The following is a 20,000-nucleotide window of genomic DNA, read 5'->3' as shown; positions in this document are numbered from 1 at the left end:
ATTTAATGATGCCTTATAATATAGAGGAAATGGTGATCACGTCTCCGTGTGTATGTAATTTCAACAAGTATTTAACTTTCATTAACCTTACAATATTACAGCATTTTCTTAATATCAGTGTTATTATTAATTGTGATTCATGTCTGTGCAATAAAAATATTCCCAATCGAGAGATTTCATGCAAAAAAACAAAGAAAAAAAGCCGCTAAAATATTTCTAAGATCTTAATATATTCTTTCTTGTGTTGGGGAAGGTATGAACTATTTGCGTATATCTAATGCTTGCCTTTTTACAATTCATTCTATGAGAGAGAGAGAGAGAGAGAGAGAGAGAGAGAGAGAGATTGAAAGTTTTCTGGCATCCTGACATCTAAGGTCATTGACGCCGAGAGAGAGAGAGAGAGAGAGAGAGAGAGAGAGAGAGAGAGATTGATTGATTGAAAGTTTTCTGGCATCCTGACATCTAAGGTCATTGACGCCGAGAGAGAGAGAGAGAGAGAGAGAGAGAGAGATTGAAAGTTTTCTGGCATCCTGACATCTAAGGTCATTGACGCCGAGAGAGAGAGAGAGAGAGAGAGAGAGAGAGTGAGAGAGAGAGAGAGATTGAAAGTTTTCTGGCATCCTGACATCTAAGGTCATTGACGCCGAGAGAGAGAGAGAGAGAGAGAGAGAGAGAGAGATAATTGTTAAAAATAGAATTAAGTAGGTGAGATTAACAGAAAAAAGAAGGACATTTTCTGTTTCAGTACATATATATATATATATATATATATAAATATATATATATATATATGTATATACATATATATATATATATATATATTGAGTTTATGTTATTTACTGGGGAGACCACTGCTGTGCTTGGAGATCATAGTAGGGGTGGGTAAGTGTTGGGCTTTCCCGGCTGACGTTCTGGTGAGTAACTATTTTGATAACACTGGAACTGAAACCAGAAATCTTTACCTTTTTAAACTGTAGAACAAACGACAGAGGATAAAGAAAAGTAACCAATTAAGAATCCTCATCTTTATATGTTCTTTTTCTCTTCCTCTTAATTTAAGAAGATAAAATAAATAGGATACCACAGATGCAAACTTGAAAGAAAGTATTCAAAGCCTTAGGTGGGCTTTTACCACTATCGTCTATCAAAAAAAAAAAAAAGATAAAAAAAAACATGCTCACATTTTATGACAAAGCTTCTCTCTCTCTCTCTCTCCTCTCTCTCTCTCTCTCTCTCAACAAGTTGCATTGGAAACGATAAACACAAGTAATCAGGACTTAACTCGTAGTGTCTTCGTTATCTAGTGATGATGTAAAATATCTCTCTCTCTCTCTCTCTCTCTCTCTCTCTCTCTGTGTGTGTGTGTGTGTGTGTTAACTCGTAGTGTCTATTTTTATCTAGTGATGATGTAAAATATATCATAATGTAAAAATGAATGTTAACGAAGTAATCCTTAACTCAAATGGGAAGAAACGATTAATCAAAATCTCTCTCTCTCTCTCTCTCTCTCTCACTCTCTCTCTCTCTCTCTCTCTCTCTCTCTCCACTACGCACCAGCATCGATAATGCAGCGACTATTTAATGTGCTGCCAGCTCATCTAAGAAACATATCAGGAGTGAGCGTAGATGCGTTTAAAAATCAGCTCGATAAATACCTAAGATGCATCCCAGACCATCCAAGACTGGAAGATGCAAAATACACCGGAAGATGCATTAGCAACTCTCTGGTGAATATACGAGGTGCCTCACACTGAGGGACCTGGGGGAACCCAAACAAAAAATATGGCAATATACTCACCGATATGCTGACAGCAATCGATCCAATGGGTGCCTTACGATAATCATCTTCATGGAAGAATTTAAAACTTCTTGTTCCTCCTCCGGATCTCTGGGTCTCGGGTACAGTTCACGAACCCGCCCGTGGAAGCTTTTGTCTACCACCTTTTCTCCCGCTAGCAGCAGCAAGTTCTTCACCCACGTAGTTGAAGCTGACTGAGAGAGAGAAAAAAAAACTCGTTCCTTTATACAATTCGGGTCAGCGTAGCAGATGTCGGTTTGCGACAACGTCGTCATAACTCAAAAATAGCTATTTTTCAGGAGAGCCATTTTAATCAATTAAATCACTATCATACTAATGTATGTCGTTAGGACATATAGCGGGCTCTAGCGATCAATTTTTTAGTTTCAATTATGACTTTTTTTGCCACAAAAATCAGCATTTGAAGATGAATATGTCTATATGGATAACTCAAAAATAAATTTTTTTTGAGTTATGACGTTGTCGCAAGCGAGCGATTATTATGTGCGTTCAATGACTAGCTACAAACTGGGCACAGATTTTGATTGAAGATACGTTTATACCGTCCAATTCTGGGGACTTTACCTGTCATAATTAGTTTGCTAATTTTTATTTTCATTTATTATAAGTTTAAACCTACATGAATGCCTTGGATTCCCTTCACGAAAGGTTTTAAAGGTCGCTCATGAATGGCAGAGGCAAGGGACAGTGACATTGCCCTAGCAATTAGGACAATGCCCTAGAGATTGACCATATATTATATGGTCAGCGCCCAAGCCTCCTCTCCACCCAAGCTAGGACCAGGGAGGGCCAGGCAGTGGCTGCTGATGACTCAGCAGATAGACCTATAGGCTCCCCCAAACCCCCCAACCTTAGCTCACAAGGATGGTAAGGTTGCAGACACTAATGGCACTAACGAGTCTGAGCGGGACTTGAACCCCCGACTGGCAAACACCAGGCAGAGACGTTACCAATCAGGCCACAGCAACCCTATACTATACTGTTTACGTCTTGAAGGAAGATATTGAGATATGGAAATATTTTACCTTAGATTAAAATAAATCTGATCTTTCATATACAGATATTTAACAATAAGATCATTTCTATTCTCATTTAAAGAAAGGGTAAAATTATATTTTTCTTCAAATTCTGCAGTTCATGCACAAACAATTGTATCAAAAGCAGAGCTAAGATCAAGTAACATCTAGATTCGATATTTGTTTTCACCCATCATTTCCAGCAGATTATTTACTAACCGGACAAATAGTTGTCTCCGTGTAACATAATTAACTCTCTTGATAGCTCAGTCGGTAGAGTCGTGCTGGCATGGTTTCCGGCCCACAGGTGGGGGTTCGAATCTCTACCCGGCCAGAAGCTGTTACCATAAAATGAATTCCAAGTGGATATATTTTCCCAAGATAGAATTCGGTATTAAATGCCTTTCGTGGGTGATATTTACATTGATTAAAATCACGTGTGCTTGTGATATATGTTCATAATTAACTGTATGCTGATTGGTTGTCTGGCAATGCTTCAATTCTTTCTAAGTTACTAACTAGTTGTTCAAGATTTACATATTCTAGCACTTTGGATATAAAAGATAGATTACAAAATAGTTCTGCACGAACTTAATTCCTGACAATCTAGAACACTTTTCAGAATAGGTGTAACTATATCCACTTTCTCAGATTTTGGAAGCTTACATACTTCTACTGTATACTATAGCCCATTTCTTTTAGTGATACATATTTGCACAGACTCGCAACGGTGCCCTTTTAGCTCGAAAAAGTTTCCTGGTCGCTGATTGGTTGGACAAGATAATTCTAACCAATCAGCGATCAGGAAACTTTTCCGAGCTAAAAGGGCACCGCCGCGAGTCGGTGCAAATATGCATTGCTAAAAGAAATGGACTATAGTATTTACTATTCTCTTAATTATGTAGGCAAGACTAGAAAAGTTTTCTACCCCAATTACTTCGGAAAATAGCATCAGATCAATCACACGATTTTTTTTTTTTTTTTTTTTTTTTTTTGCCCCCATAATAATCCTGATGACTTCATCCTTCGTTCTGTTATTAAAATCTTGCTAATCTTATCTGTGTATCGGATACAACACCAGTCTGATATTGAATATCTGTAAAAAAACAAATTAAATTTCATATTTTGTTCTTTAAAGAATTCTAAAAACATTCTTTTACCAGATCCTCACTATACCGACTCAGGAGCTTTTTTTTTTTTTTTTTTTTTTTAACACCATTTAGGAGACTTTTTTTTTTTTTTTACACCATTTAGGAGTCGTTTTAACTTAAGCAATTCTGTTGCTGCTTCCTAGATTTTTTTTTTCTCTGAGTATTCAATTTCTTCCCTCCTTGATAGGTAATTATATTGGCACTTCACGGTTTTGTACTCCACCCATGCATTTCATTGCCCTTTTCCCTCTTTTTCTGTAAAGTCTCCCCATCGGACCAAGATATATCCTTAACTATCATAGTCTTTTCCATCAGTGGGCACATACAATCATATTAATTTTTTAATCCAAGAAATTGCAAAGCTTTAGAATTGGAAATGACGAGTCATAAGAAAATACTGATCATGGACGACACAAATTTAGGCTATGCAAATGTTCAATCTACCGGTAATAAAACAATTCAAAGAAGAGAATTAATCAAGGTAATAAAACAATTCAAAGAGGAGAATTAATCGAGGTAATAAAACAATTCAAAGAAGAGAATTAATCGAGGTAATAAAACAATTCAAAGAAGAGAATTAATCGAGGTAATAAAACAATTCAAAGAAGAGAATTAATCGAGGTAATAAAACAATTCAAAGAAGAGAATTAATCGAGGTAATAAAACAATTCAAAGAAGAGAATTAATCAAGGTAAATAAAACAATTCAAAGAAGAGAATTAATCGAGGTCATAAAACAATTCAAAGAGGAGAATTAATCGAGGTAATAAAACAATTCAAAGAGGAGAATTAATCGAGGTCATAAAACAATTCAAAGAAGAGAATTAATCGAGGTAATAAAACAATTCAAAGAAGAGAATTAATCGAGGTCATAAAACAATTCAAAGAAGAGAATTAATCGAGGTAATAAAACAATTCAAAGAGGAGAATTAATCGAGGTAATAAAACAATTCAAAGAGGAGAATTAATCGAGGTCATAAAACAATTCAAAGAAGAGAATTAATCGAGGTAATAAAACAATTCAAAGAGGAGAATTAATCGAGGTCATAAAACAATTCAAAGAAGAGAATTAATCGAGGTAATAAAACAATTCAAAGAGGAGAATTAATCGAGGTAATAAAACAATTCAAAGAAGAGAATTAATCGAGGTCATAAAACAATTCAAAGAGGAGAATTAATCGAGGTAATAAAACAATTCAAAGAAGAGAATTAATCGAGGTCATAAAACAATTCAAAGAGGAGAATTAATCGAGGTAATAAAACAATTCAAAGAAGAGAATTAATCGAGGTCATAAAACAATTCAAAGAGGAGAATTAATCGAGGTAATAAAACAATTCAAAGAAGAGAATTAATCGAGGTAATAAAACAATTCAAAGAGGAGAATTAATCGAGGTAATAAAACAATTCAAAGAGGAGAATTAATCGAGGTCATAAAACAATTCAAAGAAGAGAATTAATCGAGGTAATAAAACAATTCAAAGAAGAGAATTAATCGAGGTAATAAAACAATTCAAAGAAGAGAATTAATCGAGGTAATAAAACAATTCAAAGAAGAGAATTAATCGAGGTAATAAAACAATTCAAAGAAGAGAATTAATCGAGGTAATAAAACAATTCAAAGAGGAGAATTAATCGAGGTAATAAAACAATTCAAAGAAGAGAATTAATCGAGGTAATAAAACAATTCAAAGAGGAGAATTAATCGAGGTAATAAAACAATTCAAAGAAGAGAATTAATCGAGGTAATAAAACAATTCAAAGAGGAGAATTAATCGAGGTCATAAAACAATTCAAAGAAGAGAATTAATCGAGGTCATAAAACAATTCAAAGAAGAGAATTAATCGAGGTCATAAAACAATTCAAAGAAGAGAATTAATCGAGGTCATAAAACAATTCAAAGAAGAGAATTAATCGAGGTCATAAAACAATTCAAAGAAGAGAATTAATCGAGGTCATAAAACAATTCAAAGAAGAGAATTAATCGAGGTAATAAAACAATTCAAAGAGGAGAATTAATCGAGGTAATAAAACAATTCAAAGAGGAGAATTAATCGAGGTAATAAAACAATTCAAAGAAGAGAATTAATCGAGGTAATAAAACAATTCAAAGAGGAGAATTAATCGAGGTAATAAAACAATTCAAAGAGGAGAATTAATCGAGGTAATAAAACAATTCAAAGAAGAGAATTAATCGAGGTAATAAAACAATTCAAAGAGGAGAATTAATCGAGGTAATAAAACAATTCAAAGAGGAGAATTAATCGAGGTAATAAAACAATTCAAAGAGGAGAATTAATCGAGGTAATAAAACAATTCAAAGAAGAGAATTAATCGAGGTAATAAAACAATTCAAAGAAGAGAATTAATCGAGGTAATAAAACAATTCAAAGAAGAGAATTAATCGAGGTAATAAAACAATTCAAAGAAGAGAATTAATCGAGGTAATAAAACAATTCAAAGAAGAGAATTAATCGAGGTAAATAAAACAATTCAAAGAAGAGAATTAATCAAGGTAATAAAACAATTCAAAGAGGAGAATTAATCGAGGTAATAAAACAATTCAAAGAGGAGAATTAATCGAGGTCATAAAACAATTCAAAGAAGAGAATTAATCGAGGTAATAAAACAATTCAAAGAAGAGAATTAATCGAGGTCATAAAACAATTCAAAGAAGAGAATTAATCGAGGTAATAAAACAATTCAAAGAAGAGAATTAATCAAGGTAAATAAAACAATTCAAAGAAGAGAATTAATCGAGGTCATAAAACAATTCAAAGAAGAGAATTAATCGAGGTCATAAAACAATTCAAAGAAGAGAATTAATCGAGGTCATAAAACAATTCAAAGAAGAGAATTAATCGAGGTCATAAAACAATTCAAAGAAGAGAATTAATCGAGGTAATAAAACAATTCAAAGAGGAGAATTAATCGAGGTAATAAAACAATTCAAAGAAGAGAATTAATCGAGGTAATAAAACAATTCAAAGAAGAGAATTAATCGAGGTAATAAAACAATTCAAAGAGGAGAATTAATCGAGGTAATAAAACAATTCAAAGAGGAGAATTAATCGAGGTCATAAAACAATTCAAAGAAGAGAATTAATCGAGGTCATAAAACAATTCAAAGAGGAGAATTAATCGAGGTCATAAAACAATTCAAAGAAGAGAATTAATCGAGGTCATAAAACAATTCAAAGAGGAGAATTAATCGAGGTCATAAAACAATTCAAAGAAGAGAATTAATCGAGGTAATAAAACAATTCAAAGAGGAGAATTAATCGAGGTCATAAAACAATTCAAAGAAGAGAATTAATCGAGGTAATAAAACAATTCAAAGAGGAGAATTAATCGAGGTCATAAAACAATTCAAAGAGGAGAATTAATCGAGGTAATAAAACAATTCAAAGAAGAGAATTAATCGAGGTCATAAAACAATTCAAAGAGGAGAATTAATCGAGGTAATAAAACAATTCAAAGAGGAGAATTAATCGAGGTCATAAAACAATTCAAAGAAGAGAATTAATCGAGGTAATAAAACAATTCAAAGAAGAGAATTAATCGAGGTAATAAAACAATTCAAAGAGGAGAATTAATCGAGGTCATAAAACAATTCAAAGAGGAGAATTAATCGAGGTCATAAAACAATTCAAAGAAGAGAATTAATCGAGGTCATAAAACAATTCAAAGAAGAGAATTAATCGAGGTAATAAAACAATTCAAAGAAGAGAATTAATCGAGGTCATAAAACAATTCAAAGAAGAGAATTAATCGAGGTAATAAAACAATTCAAAGAGGAGAATTAATCGAGGTAATAAAACAATTCAAAGAAGAGAATTAATCGAGGTCATAAAACAATTCAAAGAGGAGAATTAATCGAGGTCATAAAACAATTCAAAGAAGAGAATTAATCGAGGTCATAAAACAATTCAAAGAGGAGAATTAATCGAGGTCATAAAACAATTCAAAGAAGAGAATTAATCGAGGTCATAAAACAATTCAAAGAGGAGAATTAATCGAGGTCATAAAACAATTCAAAGAAGAGAATTAATCGAGGTCATAAAACAATTCAAAGAAGAGAATTAATCGAGGTAATAAAACAATTCAAAGAAGAGAATTAATCGAGGTCATAAAACAATTCAAAGAAGAGAATTAATCGAGGTAATAAAACAATTCAAAGAAGAGAATTAATCGAGGTAATAAAACAATTCAAAGAGGACAATTAATCGAGGTAATAAAACAATTCAAAGAGGAGAATTAATCGAGGTAATAAAACAATTCAAAGAAGAGAATTAATCGAGGTAATAAAACAATTCAAAGAGGAGAATTAATCGAGGTCATAAAACAATTCAAAGAAGAGAATTAATCGAGGTAATAAAACAATTCAAAGAAGAGAATTAATCGAGGTAATAAAACAATTCAAAGAAGAGAATTAATCGAGGTAATAAAACAATTCAAAGAGGAGAATTAATCGAGGTAATAAAACAATTCAAAGAAGAGAATTAATCGAGGTAATAAAACAATTCAAAGAGGAGAATTAATCGAGGTAATAAAACAATTCAAAGAGGAGAATTAATCGAGGTCATAAAACAATTCAAAGAAGAGAATTAATCGAGGTAATAAAACAATTCAAAGAAGAGAATTAATCGAGGTCATAAAACAATTCAAAGAAGAGAATTAATCGAGGTAATAAAACAATTCAAAGAGGAGAATTAATCGAGGTAATAAAACAATTCAAAGAAGAGAATTAATCGAGGTAATAAAACAATTCAAAGAAGAGAATTAATCGAGGTAATAAAACAATTCAAAGAAGAGAATTAATCGAGGTAATAAAACAATTCAAAGAAGAGAATTAATCGAGGTAATAAAACAATTCAAAGAAGAGAATTAATCGAGGTAATAAAACAATTCAAAGAGGAGAATTAATCGAGGTAATAAAACAATTCAAAGAAGAGAATTAATCGAGGTAATAAAACAATTCAAAGAGGAGAATTAATCGAGGTAATAAAACAATTCAAAGAAGAGAATTAATCGAGGTAATAAAACAATTCAAAGAAGAGAATTAATCGAGGTAATAAAACAATTCAAAGAAGAGAATTAATCAAGGTAAATAAAACAATTCAAAGAAGAGAATTAATCGAGGTCATAAAACAATTCAAAGAGGAGAATTAATCGAGGTAATAAAACAATTCAAAGAGGAGAATTAATCGAGGTCATAAAACAATTCAAAGAAGAGAATTAATCGAGGTAATAAAACAATTCAAAGAAGAGAATTAATCGAGGTCATAAAACAATTCAAAGAGGAGAATTAATCGAGGTAATAAAACAATTCAAAGAAGAGAATTAATCGAGGTAATAAAACAATTCAAAGAAGAGAATTAATCGAGGTAATAAAACAATTCAAAGAGGAGAATTAATCGAGGTAATAAAACAATTCAAAGAGGAGAATTAATCGAGGTAATAAAACAATTCAAAGAAGAGAATTAATCGAGGTAATAAAACAATTCAAAGAAGAGAATTAATCAAGGTAAATAAAACAATTCAAAGAAGAGAATTAATCGAGGTCATAAAACAATTCAAAGAAGAGAATTAATCGAGGTCATAAAACAATTCAAAGAAGAGAATTAATCGAGGTCATAAAACAATTCAAAGAAGAGAATTAATCGAGGTCATAAAACAATTCAAAGAAGAGAATTAATCGAGGTCATAAAACAATTCAAAGAAGAGAATTAATCAAGGTCATAAAACAATTCAAAGAAGAGAATTAATCAGGGTAAATAAAACAATTCAAAGAAGAGAATAAATCAAGGCAATAAAACAATTCAGAGAAGAGAATTAATCAAGGTCATGAAACAATTTAAAGAAGAAAATTAATCAAGGTAATAAAACAATTCAAAGAAGAGAATTAATCAAGGTCATAAAACAATTCAAAGAAGAGAATTAATCGAGGTAAATAAAACAATTCAAAGAAGAGAATTAATCGAGGTCATAAAACAATTCAAAGAAGAGAATTAATCGAGGTCATACAACAATTCAAAGAAGAGAATTAATCGAGGTCATAAAACAATTCAAAGAAGAAAATTAATCAAGGTCATAAAACAATTCAAAGAAGAGAATTAATCGAGGTCATAAAACAATTCAAAGAAGAGAATTAATCGAGGTCATAAAACAATTCAAAGAAGAGAATTAATCGAGGTCATAAAACAATTCAAAGAAGAAAATTAATCAAGGTCATAAAACAATTCAAAGAAGAGAATTAATCGAGGTCATAAAACAATTCAAAGAAGAGAATTAATCGAGGTAATAAAACAATTCAAAGAAGAGAATTAATCAATGTCATAAAACAATTCAAAGAAGAGAATTAATCGAGGTAAATAAAACAATTCAAAGAAGAGAATTAATCAAGGTCATAAAACAATTCAAAGAAGAGAATTAATCGAGGTAAATAAAACAATTCAAAGAAGAGAATTAATCAAGGTCATAAAACAATTCAAAGAAGAGAATTAATCGAGGTAAATAAAACAATTCAAAGAAGAGAATTAATCAAGGTCATAAAACAATTCAAAGAAGAGAATTAACCAAGGTAATAAAACAATTCAAAGAAGAGAATTAATCAAGGCAATAAAACAATTCAGAGAAGAGAAATAATCGAGGTAATAAAACAATTCAAAGAAGAGAATTAATCAAGGCAATAAAACAATTCAAAGAAGAAAATTAATCAAGGTCATAAAACAATTCAAAGAAGAGAATTAATCAAGGTAATAAAACAATTCAAAGAAGAAAATTAATCGAGGTAATAAAACAATTTAAAGAAGAAAATTAATCAAGGTAATAAAACAATTCAAAGAAGAGAATTAATCAAGGTCATAAAACAATTCAAAGAAGAGAATTAATCAAGGTAAATAAAACAATTCAAAGAAGAGAATTAATCAAGGTCATAAAACAATTCAAAGAAGAGAATTAATCAAGGTCATAAAACAATTCAAAGAAGAAAATTAATCAAGGTAATAAAACAATTCAGAGAAGAGAATTAATCAAGGTAAATAAAACAATTCAAAGAAGAGAATTAATCAAGGTCATAAAACAATTCAAAGAAGAGAATTAATCAAGGTAAATAAAACAATTCAAAGAAGAGAATTAATCAAGGTCATAAAACAATTCAAAGAAGAGAATTAATCAAGGTCATAAAACAATTCAAAGAAGAGAATTAATCAAGGTAATAAAACAATTCAAAGAAGAGAATTAATCAAGGTAATAAGACAATTCAAAGAAGAGAATTAATCAACGTAATAAGACAATTCAAAGAAGAGAATTAATCAAGGTCATAAAACAATTCAAAGAAGAGAATTAATCAAGGTAATAAAACAATTCAAAGAAGAGAATTAATCAAGGTCATAGAACAATTCAAAGAAGAGAATTAATCAAGGCAATAAAACAATTCAAAGAAGAGAATTAATCAAGGTCATAAAACAATTCAAAGAAGAGAATCAATCAAGGTAATAAAACAATTCAAAGAAGAGAATTAATCAAGGCAATAAAACAATTCAAAGAAGAGAATCAATCAAGGTAATAATACAATTCAAAGAAGAGAATTAATCAAGGCAATAAAACAATTCAGAGAAGAGAATTAATCAAAGTAATAAAACAATTCAGAGAAGAGAATTAATCAAGGCAATAAAACAATTCAGAGAAGAGAATTAATCAAGGTAATAAAACAATTCAGAGAAGAGAATTAATCAAGGTAATAAAACAATTCAAAGAAGAGAATTAATCAAGGTAATAAAACAATTCAGAGAAGAGAATTAATCGAGGTAATAAAACAATTCAAAGAAGAGAATTAATCAAGGCAATAAAACAATTCAGAGAAGAGAATTAATCAAGGTAATAATACAATTCAAAGAAGAGAATTAATCAAGGCAATAAAACAATTCAGAGAAGAGAATTAATCAAGGTAATAAAACAATTCAAAGAAGAGAATTAATCAAGGTAATAAAACAATTCAAAGAAGAGAATTAATCAAGAAGAATTTTTTTTTTCGACATATTTGCGATATCTGAAACATGGCTAAATGACTTTGATAAGGCTAAGATAGCTGAAATGACTCTTAATACTCAGTATGTTTTCTTTCACATTCCAAAGAGGGCGAGTAAGGGGGGGGGGTGGAGTTTTTCGTTCTCAAAGGCTATTCAAATCTGAAGATGATAAAAAGAACTAATGTAACAATATTTGAATATATGGAAACAAAAATAGCTATCGTAATCGTTTATAAACCCCCTATAGTCAATTCCTTTTAGCGATGCAGATTTGCACCGGCTCGCCGCGGTGCCCTTTTAGCTCGGAAAAGTTTTCTGATCGCTGATTGGTTGGACGAGATCATTCTAACCAATCAGCGATCAGGAAACTTTTCCTAGCTAAAAGGGCACCGCTGCGAGTCGGTGCAAATCTGCCTAGATAAAAGAAATGGACTATAGAACAAATGCAAATATCTTTTTTGAGGAGCTTAGTATGCTCATTGAAACACTTGACATTGCAAAAACTGTGGAGATTTCAGTCTTTGGATGCATAATCTTTCAGTTTATAGTGAGTTATTGAAATCAGATAATCGGTTGATAACATTGGCTGTGCAACAATTTTGACTGGGAATACGTTGGACTTTGTTTTAAGGGATTGAATAAAAATATAGTATCAGTTATCAATGTGAGAGAGAAGGGCACTTTTAGTTATCATTAGTTATAAAGTAAATAAGGTTTTCACAGAAACACTTGCGTAAGTTCTTAAGCCATATAATGAGTGAAAATAATCAAAATAAACGTAATACACTGGAGGAGCTGTGAACAGTGTTGGACTACGGGAAAGACTGGTTGCAATAATACCATATAATTAAAATATGAAATGCATGCCACATGAGATTATATAAATGCTACATAATATTCCCTATGCTCCAATAAACAAGAATATTTGTATACATGTATTCCTAACATAACATATAGGCTAACGGTGTATTAGCAATAAAGGTACATATAACAATGATAATCATATATATATATATATATATATATATATATATATATATATATATATATATATATATGCAAATAATTATAATGATAATCCATCATGCACAAGCTTATAAGTTTTAGATCACCTTTACAGAAACATACATTGCTTAAGAAAATGAGCTTTATAAATAAATCAGATGTCTCTCCTTGTGTATTTATTGATAAAGTTACAAAGAAAATCAGTGAAGTTATCAATATTCCCAGTGGTCATGTCAACCAACATTTATTAGGCTCTAGTCTGTGTTGATTGCCTTATGATTATATATTATCATATAATAAACTCGTCTATTGTTAATTACGTTGAATAAAAAGCACTAATGAATGCATATATATACAATTACGCTTCAAAATCAAACCATTGTTCTCTAATCTTGGATAGTGCCATAGCCTCTGTACCATGGTCTTCCACTGTCTTGGGTTAGAGTTCTCTTGCTTGAGGGTACACTCGGGCACACTACTCTATCTAATTTCTCTTCCTGTTGTTTTGTTAAAGTTTTTATAGTTTATAGAGGAAATATTTATTTCAATGTTGTTACTGTTCTTGATATTTTATTTTTCCTTGTTTCCTTTCCTCACTGGGCTATTTTCCCTGTTGGAGCCCCTGGGCTTATAGCATCTTGCTTTTCCAACTAGGGTTGTAGCTTAGCAAATAATAATAATAATAATAATAATAATAATAATAATAATAATAATAATAATAATAATAATAATATCGTTGTATATGTGTATGTAAGTATCTAGAGATGCATACTTGTATCAAAAAAAAAAAAAAAAAAAAAAAAAAAAAAAAAAAAAAAAGATAATGTACACGAAATTCGGATGACGTGAGCTTACCTTGAATATAGGGCACCAGACGAGGTTGTGCTTCTTGACCCATCTGAGATTATTGAAGAGGCGATTTTTCTTGACCTTGAAGTACCCGGGAATCCTATCCACGAATTTACAGCTGTCCCGGGCGATCGAAGCTCGGCGTTCGAAGACCCGGCGCTGGAGCTCGTCATTTTCGCTCGTCTGGGGAAATATGAGAACCATTTTAGTAACCTTTCACTCCTGAGGATTTTTTTATTTTATTCTATAAGAATCTCTCTCTAACAGTGGTTTCCATACTGGGGGGTGCGCCCCACTAGGGGGGCGTGAGGACGATACAAGGGGGGCGTGAAGTCATCTGCTCGAAATTACTTGTTTAATAGAATAATAAAATCATTAAAAGAACAAATATCTGTCATTACATACATGCATCCGTCTCACTAAATTTGACCAGAAATTGTGCCTTAGTCTCATAAGTATTTCAAAAATATGCCATGTTTTCAAATTATCTATTCTTAAAATTGCAACTCAATTTTGCAAATTTGCTTATGTTCAAACTTTTTTTTTCGCTCACTTTGAACCAAATGTTTCATTTTTCGTTACTGGAATGAACTATCATTTGTTTGAGTGGCTTTCATTATTAAAATGCAATACAAACAGAAACCTGTTTTCCTGTACAATGCTAAGAAATAAATGTAAGAAAAAAGGGCCTCAGGTAAGATAGTTTGGGAACCACTCTAACCGGTGATAAAACGTGATTCACTGTGCAAAATAAAAAATAATAACTCTGTTGATATGGTTGGAGACATCCCTTTCAAGTTATGTGGATAGCGTTATAAGAAATATTCAAATGGTTTATTCGGTTATTAGAATAGTATTCATAATGATAAATATCTTCTATTGTTTTTATGATTTATCTGTTATAAATTTTCTGTCTTTTATAATAATAATAATAATAATAATAATAATAATAATAATAATAATACTATAGTCCATTTCTTTTAGCGAGTCATATTTACACCGACTCACAACGGTGCCCTTTTAGCTCGGAAAAGTTTCCTGGTCGTTGATTGGTTAGAATTATCTTGTCCAACTGAAGTATACTAGAGTTCTATCTACATCTTGTTATGATTGTCGTTCAACAGTTGTATGGTCAAACGACCAGTTGTTTACATATGATAATTACCACTGTTATGTTGTTTACATCTGTCTACTGTAATGGTTTTCGCCTCCCGCCTTTTCTTATAAGGGGAGTCGTTATTTGTCAGTCGTGAAGGTAACACTTCGTATTATAAATAAATCCATTCAGGAATAAATAGTTGATTCGTTATTATCGATATTTATTTGGCTCCTGAATTAAGTTAACACATGGCGCAGTGAGTATAAAGGAAGATATCTACAAGCAGAAAGAATAACCCTACCACTACAATGCCTATAGTTGCAGAACTTCGTGAGGAAGCCCTTGCCCTCACTAAAGAAAATATTGGTGATTTAGATCGTGATGAAATCAAGAATTACCTGGAGGCTCTTGGAGTTCCCTATGACAACAAGGATAATACATCAAGATTATCAAGACTACTTCAAATAACCATCGAAAGGTCCAATTTGATAGGCGACACTGAGGAGGGAATAAAGACTCCTATTGAAAAGCACAAGGAAACTACTTTTATAGCGGCAAGTGATCCCATGTTTACTATGTTGCAAATGCTACAGAAGCAGATGCAATCACAGGAAGAACGCTTTACACGTGAACAGGAGCGCCGCGAACGAGAATTAGCTGCTATCCTTGAACGAGTCACACCTCGGGCCGACCTCAACGATAACACAACCACAGGAGTTGAGAGAAGTCGCCGAAGTGAGACAACAAAAATTTCTGTTAGACCCCCAGAGCTACTAGATGATGGTACTACTTTGAAGATTTTCAAGAGATGGGAGGCTACATGGAAAAATTACGCACAGGTGGCGAAGCTAGGGGAGAAAACTCGAGAGGACCAGATCGCGACTTTTTGGACGTTTTGCACACCAGAGTTCCTTCAAAGAATTTGCCATGCAATGGAAATCCCAATGGATACACAATTAAGTTTGAGTGAAATCATAGAGAGAATTAGGGGACACCTTAAATCACAACGGAACATCGCAGTAGACCGTTACAAGCTTGTTCGGAGGAAGCAAGAATCCGGAGAGTCATTTGACGATTTTCTGGTGGATCTTCGGGAGCAAGCAGAGGATGTCAACCTGTCAGACATGAGTGCTGATGAATGGATTGCCACTCTTATATTGTCCGGAGTTCGCGATGAGAGTGTAAGACAGGAACTGTTGGGAAAGAAACCTGCACTTAACCTTCGTGAGACGATCACTTTATGCCGCAACCGTGAGTTGGCAGGGAAAGAAGATCAGAGATTGAGCAGAGGTTATAGTGTTGATATGAATAGATTGCAGACTCGGAAAAGAAGCAAAAGTCAACAGCGAACAAAAAGTCATGCCAACAAGTCCTCTATAGATGAATCCGCAAAGTGTCGCAGATGTGGTTTTTCAGCCCACCAACAAGGAAAAAAATGTCCAGCAATGGGAAAGGAGTGTTTTAATTGTGGTCGCTTTAACCATTATAGTAAGGCCTGTGAAAGTCCAAGGAAGGAAAACGCTACAAAATCGTCTCCTAAAGCCGATAAACGCAAGCATGTCGCCGACATTTCTAGGCGTACTGAGAAACGTCCGATGTTGTCAGTTGACATCCATCACCCACTGAAGAGTCATGTCATCAGAAAATGGGTCATCGCCGATACAGGAGCAGAGAGGACTGTTGCTGGTGTGGGAATGATGGAGGATTTGATGCTTGGTGAACAGGACCTTCATTTCTGTGAAGAGTACTTAGAAAGTGTTAACGGCAAAAGACTAAATGTTATTGGAGAGACTGATTTAGTGTTACATGGTAATGGTAACAAATGTGTGGAAAATGTTATTTTTTGTAGTGACGTTAAAAGTGAGGAGATGTATATATCTCTTGATGCCTGCAAGAAGTTGCACATCGTGCATGAAAATTTCCCATTTCCTATGAAAAAAACAGTTCGTATTATCACAGATCTTCGGTGTACTGAAAAAAATAGCCCAGTGGAGGAATTCCCAGTGGAGGAATTCAGCATAAACACGAGGAACCAGATCATAGAAGACTACTCAGAAGTGTTCAGCATTGAAGGACGGTTAAAAACTATGAAAACTGCACCGATGAGAATAGAGCTTAAGGAAAATGCAAAACCTTTTGCAATTTATGCCTCCCGACCAGTGAGCTACCCATTGCGGGATGCAGTGAAAAAGGAGCTGGAGAACATGATTAATCAGGATGTCATAGAACGAGTTGGAGATAGACCAACGGAATGGTGCCATCCAATCGTTGTAATCCCGAAACCAGATGGTGGGATTAGAATGACGGTTGATCTCACAAAGCTCAATTCGCAAGTAAATAGGACGGTACACAATGCCAAAACGCCACAGGATGCTATAAATGAAGTGATTCATGGTGCTAAATACTTCACAGTATGTGATGCTGTCAAGGGTTACTGGCAATTAGAGTTACATGAAGATTCAAGAGATCTTACTACTTTCCTAACACCATGGGGAAGATTTCGGTACAAGAGAGCGCCTATGGGATTCATCAGCACTGGTGACAGTTACAATTTCAGAGGAGACTTGGCAATTGATGGTTTGGAAAGAACCCATAAAGTGGTGGACGACGTGCTGATTGCAAGTAGGACGTATAAGGAACACATACAAGATGTACGGGCATTCCTAAACAGGTGCATCGAACATGGCATTTCATTGAATGAGAAAAAATTCAAATTTGCGCAACCACAAGTGCAGTTTGCTGGGTATGTTTTGTCCAAAAACGGGACAGAAGCAGATCCAAAGAAAGTGAATGCTATTGCAGATTTTGCAACGCCGACAAATATCACCGAACTACGAAGTTTTATGGGATTGGTAAATCAGTTAGGATCCTTTAGCCCGCACATTAGTGCAGCGAGCACGCCGCTGAGGGAACTTTTGAAAACCAGGAATCAGTTTCAATGGTTGCCAGCACATACTGAAGCCTTTAATGAAGTGAAGCAACTTCTCGTAAAAACACCAGTTCTTGCACAATTTGATCCACTTCGGGAAACTCGTGTGGAAACTGATGCAAGCAGACTAAATGGATTTGGCTTCATCGTGCTTCAACGACATGAAGATGGATGGAAACTCATCAGTTGTGGAAGCAGGTTCCTGACAGATGTTGAAACCAGGTACTCCATGATAGAACTAGAGGCTCTATCTATCAGATATGCATTGAAGAAAAGTAGGTTATATTTGTCTGGACTACCACAGTTTACAGTGATTACTGACCATCGTCCGCTCTTGTCAATATTCAACAAATACTCTTTGACCCAGGTTGAAAATGTTAAATTGCAGAATTTGAAGGCAGAACTCCAAAGTCAATATCAATTCACTGTTGAATGGAGAAAAGGTAAGGAGCATGCTATCGCAGATTGCCTTAGCCGAGCACCCGTGGAGGATCCAGATGAAGGTGAAGACTATCTCCAGGGACGTACATTGATGGCTATTCGGATCGCATCAATAGGAAGTGAGAATTCAATGGATGGGAAAGGATGCACTGACCTTATCATTGAAAAGTTACGTGAAGCCGCAAGAGGAGACCCAGAATACATGGAATTAGTAACTGCTGTCAGGAAGGACAATGTAGGAAATGAAGATGTACCTGCATGTGTGAAACAGTATAAAGCCATACGGCACCAATTAGCTATTGACGAAGACCTTGTGATATATGGGCAGCGCATTGTAATTCCAAAAGGACTGAGACGAGAAGTTCTTAATCTACTGCATACTGCTCATCAAGGAATTACAAGAACGAAGCAGCGTGCCCGTATGTGTGTATACTGGCCTGGTATCACAAATGACATAAATCAGCTAGTAGAGAAATGTGAGACATGCCAATGCCATCTACCCAGCTTGGGAAAGGAACCACTACAATCAGACCCATTACCATCTCGACCGTTCGAATGTGTATCTGCAGACCTATTTTACTGTAATGGCAGACATTTCTTGATTTATGCTGATCGCCTGAGTGGATATCCGATGGTCCATGAATGGAAAGATGATCCATCAGCAGGATCTATTGTGGGGGCAATGATAAAAATGATGGCAATAATGGGAAACCCACAACGGATCCGAACAGATGGTGGACCGCAATTCCGAGCCGCAGAATTTCAGAAGTTTCTGGAGAGGAAGGGCATCGAGTGGGGCCCAAGCTCACCCCATTTCCCAAGCAGTAATGGGCATGCAGAAGCCTTTGTTAAGAAGGTCAAGACCTTATTAAAAAAGTTAAATAAAACAACGGTGGACGAAACATTTCAAGAAGCAATGTTAGAACTAAGAAACACTCCAAGAGCAGATGGACGGTCGCCGAACCAAATAGTGTTTGGACATCCTCTCAGATCTACTGTTCCCATTCATCACAGTGCTTTTCAGCAAGAAAGTGCGGAAGAAATTGAAGAAGCAGAAAGGAAAAGAAAAGAAAGAGAAATGAAGACTGCAACGTGGTACAACGCATCCGCCAAAAAGCTGAAAGAATTCTTGCCTGGGGTAGAAGTTCGAATCCAAGACTCAGTATCCAAGAAATGGGATAAGAGGGGAAAAATAGTCAAAGCTGGTTTACGGAATAGAAGCTATCATGTCCAGTTATCAAATGGAAAGTTGCTATGGAGAAACCGTAGATTACTTCGAGAATACCGAGGAGATGTTGATGAAGATCCACAGATGAAGTTTGAAAGTACCGAGGGAGAAATAAGGGAACCGAGACGAAGTGGAAGATTAAGACAAAAAACTGTCAGATTTGCAATGTAATTAAATATATTTTTGTAAAAGGAATAGTATAAACTTTGTATTGTAACATTTGATAGAGATAAGTCTTAAGTTGTAATGTACATTTATTTTCATTATTTATGATGGAACTCTGAAGGTAAATGTTTTCTGATCCAATAAAAAAAAAAGGAAAAAAAAAAGGAAGTTGAAGTATACTAGAGTTCTATCTACATCTTGTTATGATTGTCGTTCAACAGTTGTATGGTCAAACGACCAGTTGTTTACATATGATAATTACCACTG

At 33.7% G+C, this 20,000-nt stretch overlaps 2 protein-coding genes across 2 annotated transcripts in view; one reads left to right on the top strand and one right to left on the bottom strand.

Annotated features, from left to right (window-relative positions):
* The window catches only part of LOC137646083 (carbohydrate sulfotransferase 10-like), a 34,536-nt gene extending 20,461 nt beyond the window's left edge, over nucleotides 1-14,075 (bottom strand). Inside the window, exons 1-2 of the mRNA XM_068379266.1 lie at nucleotides 13,878-14,075; nucleotides 1,799-1,992 (exon numbers count right to left, since the gene is read on the bottom strand). Coding sequence (XP_068235367.1) covers nucleotides 1,799-1,992; nucleotides 13,878-14,075 — 392 coding nt within the window. The remainder of the gene's footprint in view (nucleotides 1-1,798; nucleotides 1,993-13,877) is intronic.
* Nucleotides 14,076-17,057: 2,982 nt separating this feature from the next.
* Nucleotides 17,058-20,000, top strand: part of LOC137646079 (uncharacterized) — a 94,342-nt gene continuing 91,399 nt past the window's right edge. The window contains exons 1-2 of the mRNA XM_068379252.1: nucleotides 17,058-17,381; nucleotides 18,510-18,759. Of these exons, the coding sequence (XP_068235353.1) occupies nucleotides 17,058-17,381; nucleotides 18,510-18,759 (574 nt within the window). The remainder of the gene's footprint in view (nucleotides 17,382-18,509; nucleotides 18,760-20,000) is intronic.

The sequence above is a fragment of the Palaemon carinicauda genome, chromosome 1 (assembly GCF_036898095.1).
Source record: "Palaemon carinicauda isolate YSFRI2023 chromosome 1, ASM3689809v2, whole genome shotgun sequence".
Taxonomy (NCBI): domain Eukaryota; kingdom Metazoa; phylum Arthropoda; class Malacostraca; order Decapoda; family Palaemonidae; genus Palaemon; species Palaemon carinicauda.
The sequence above is the reverse complement of the archived record's forward strand: the minus strand, read 5'-3'. Positions and strand labels throughout refer to the sequence as shown.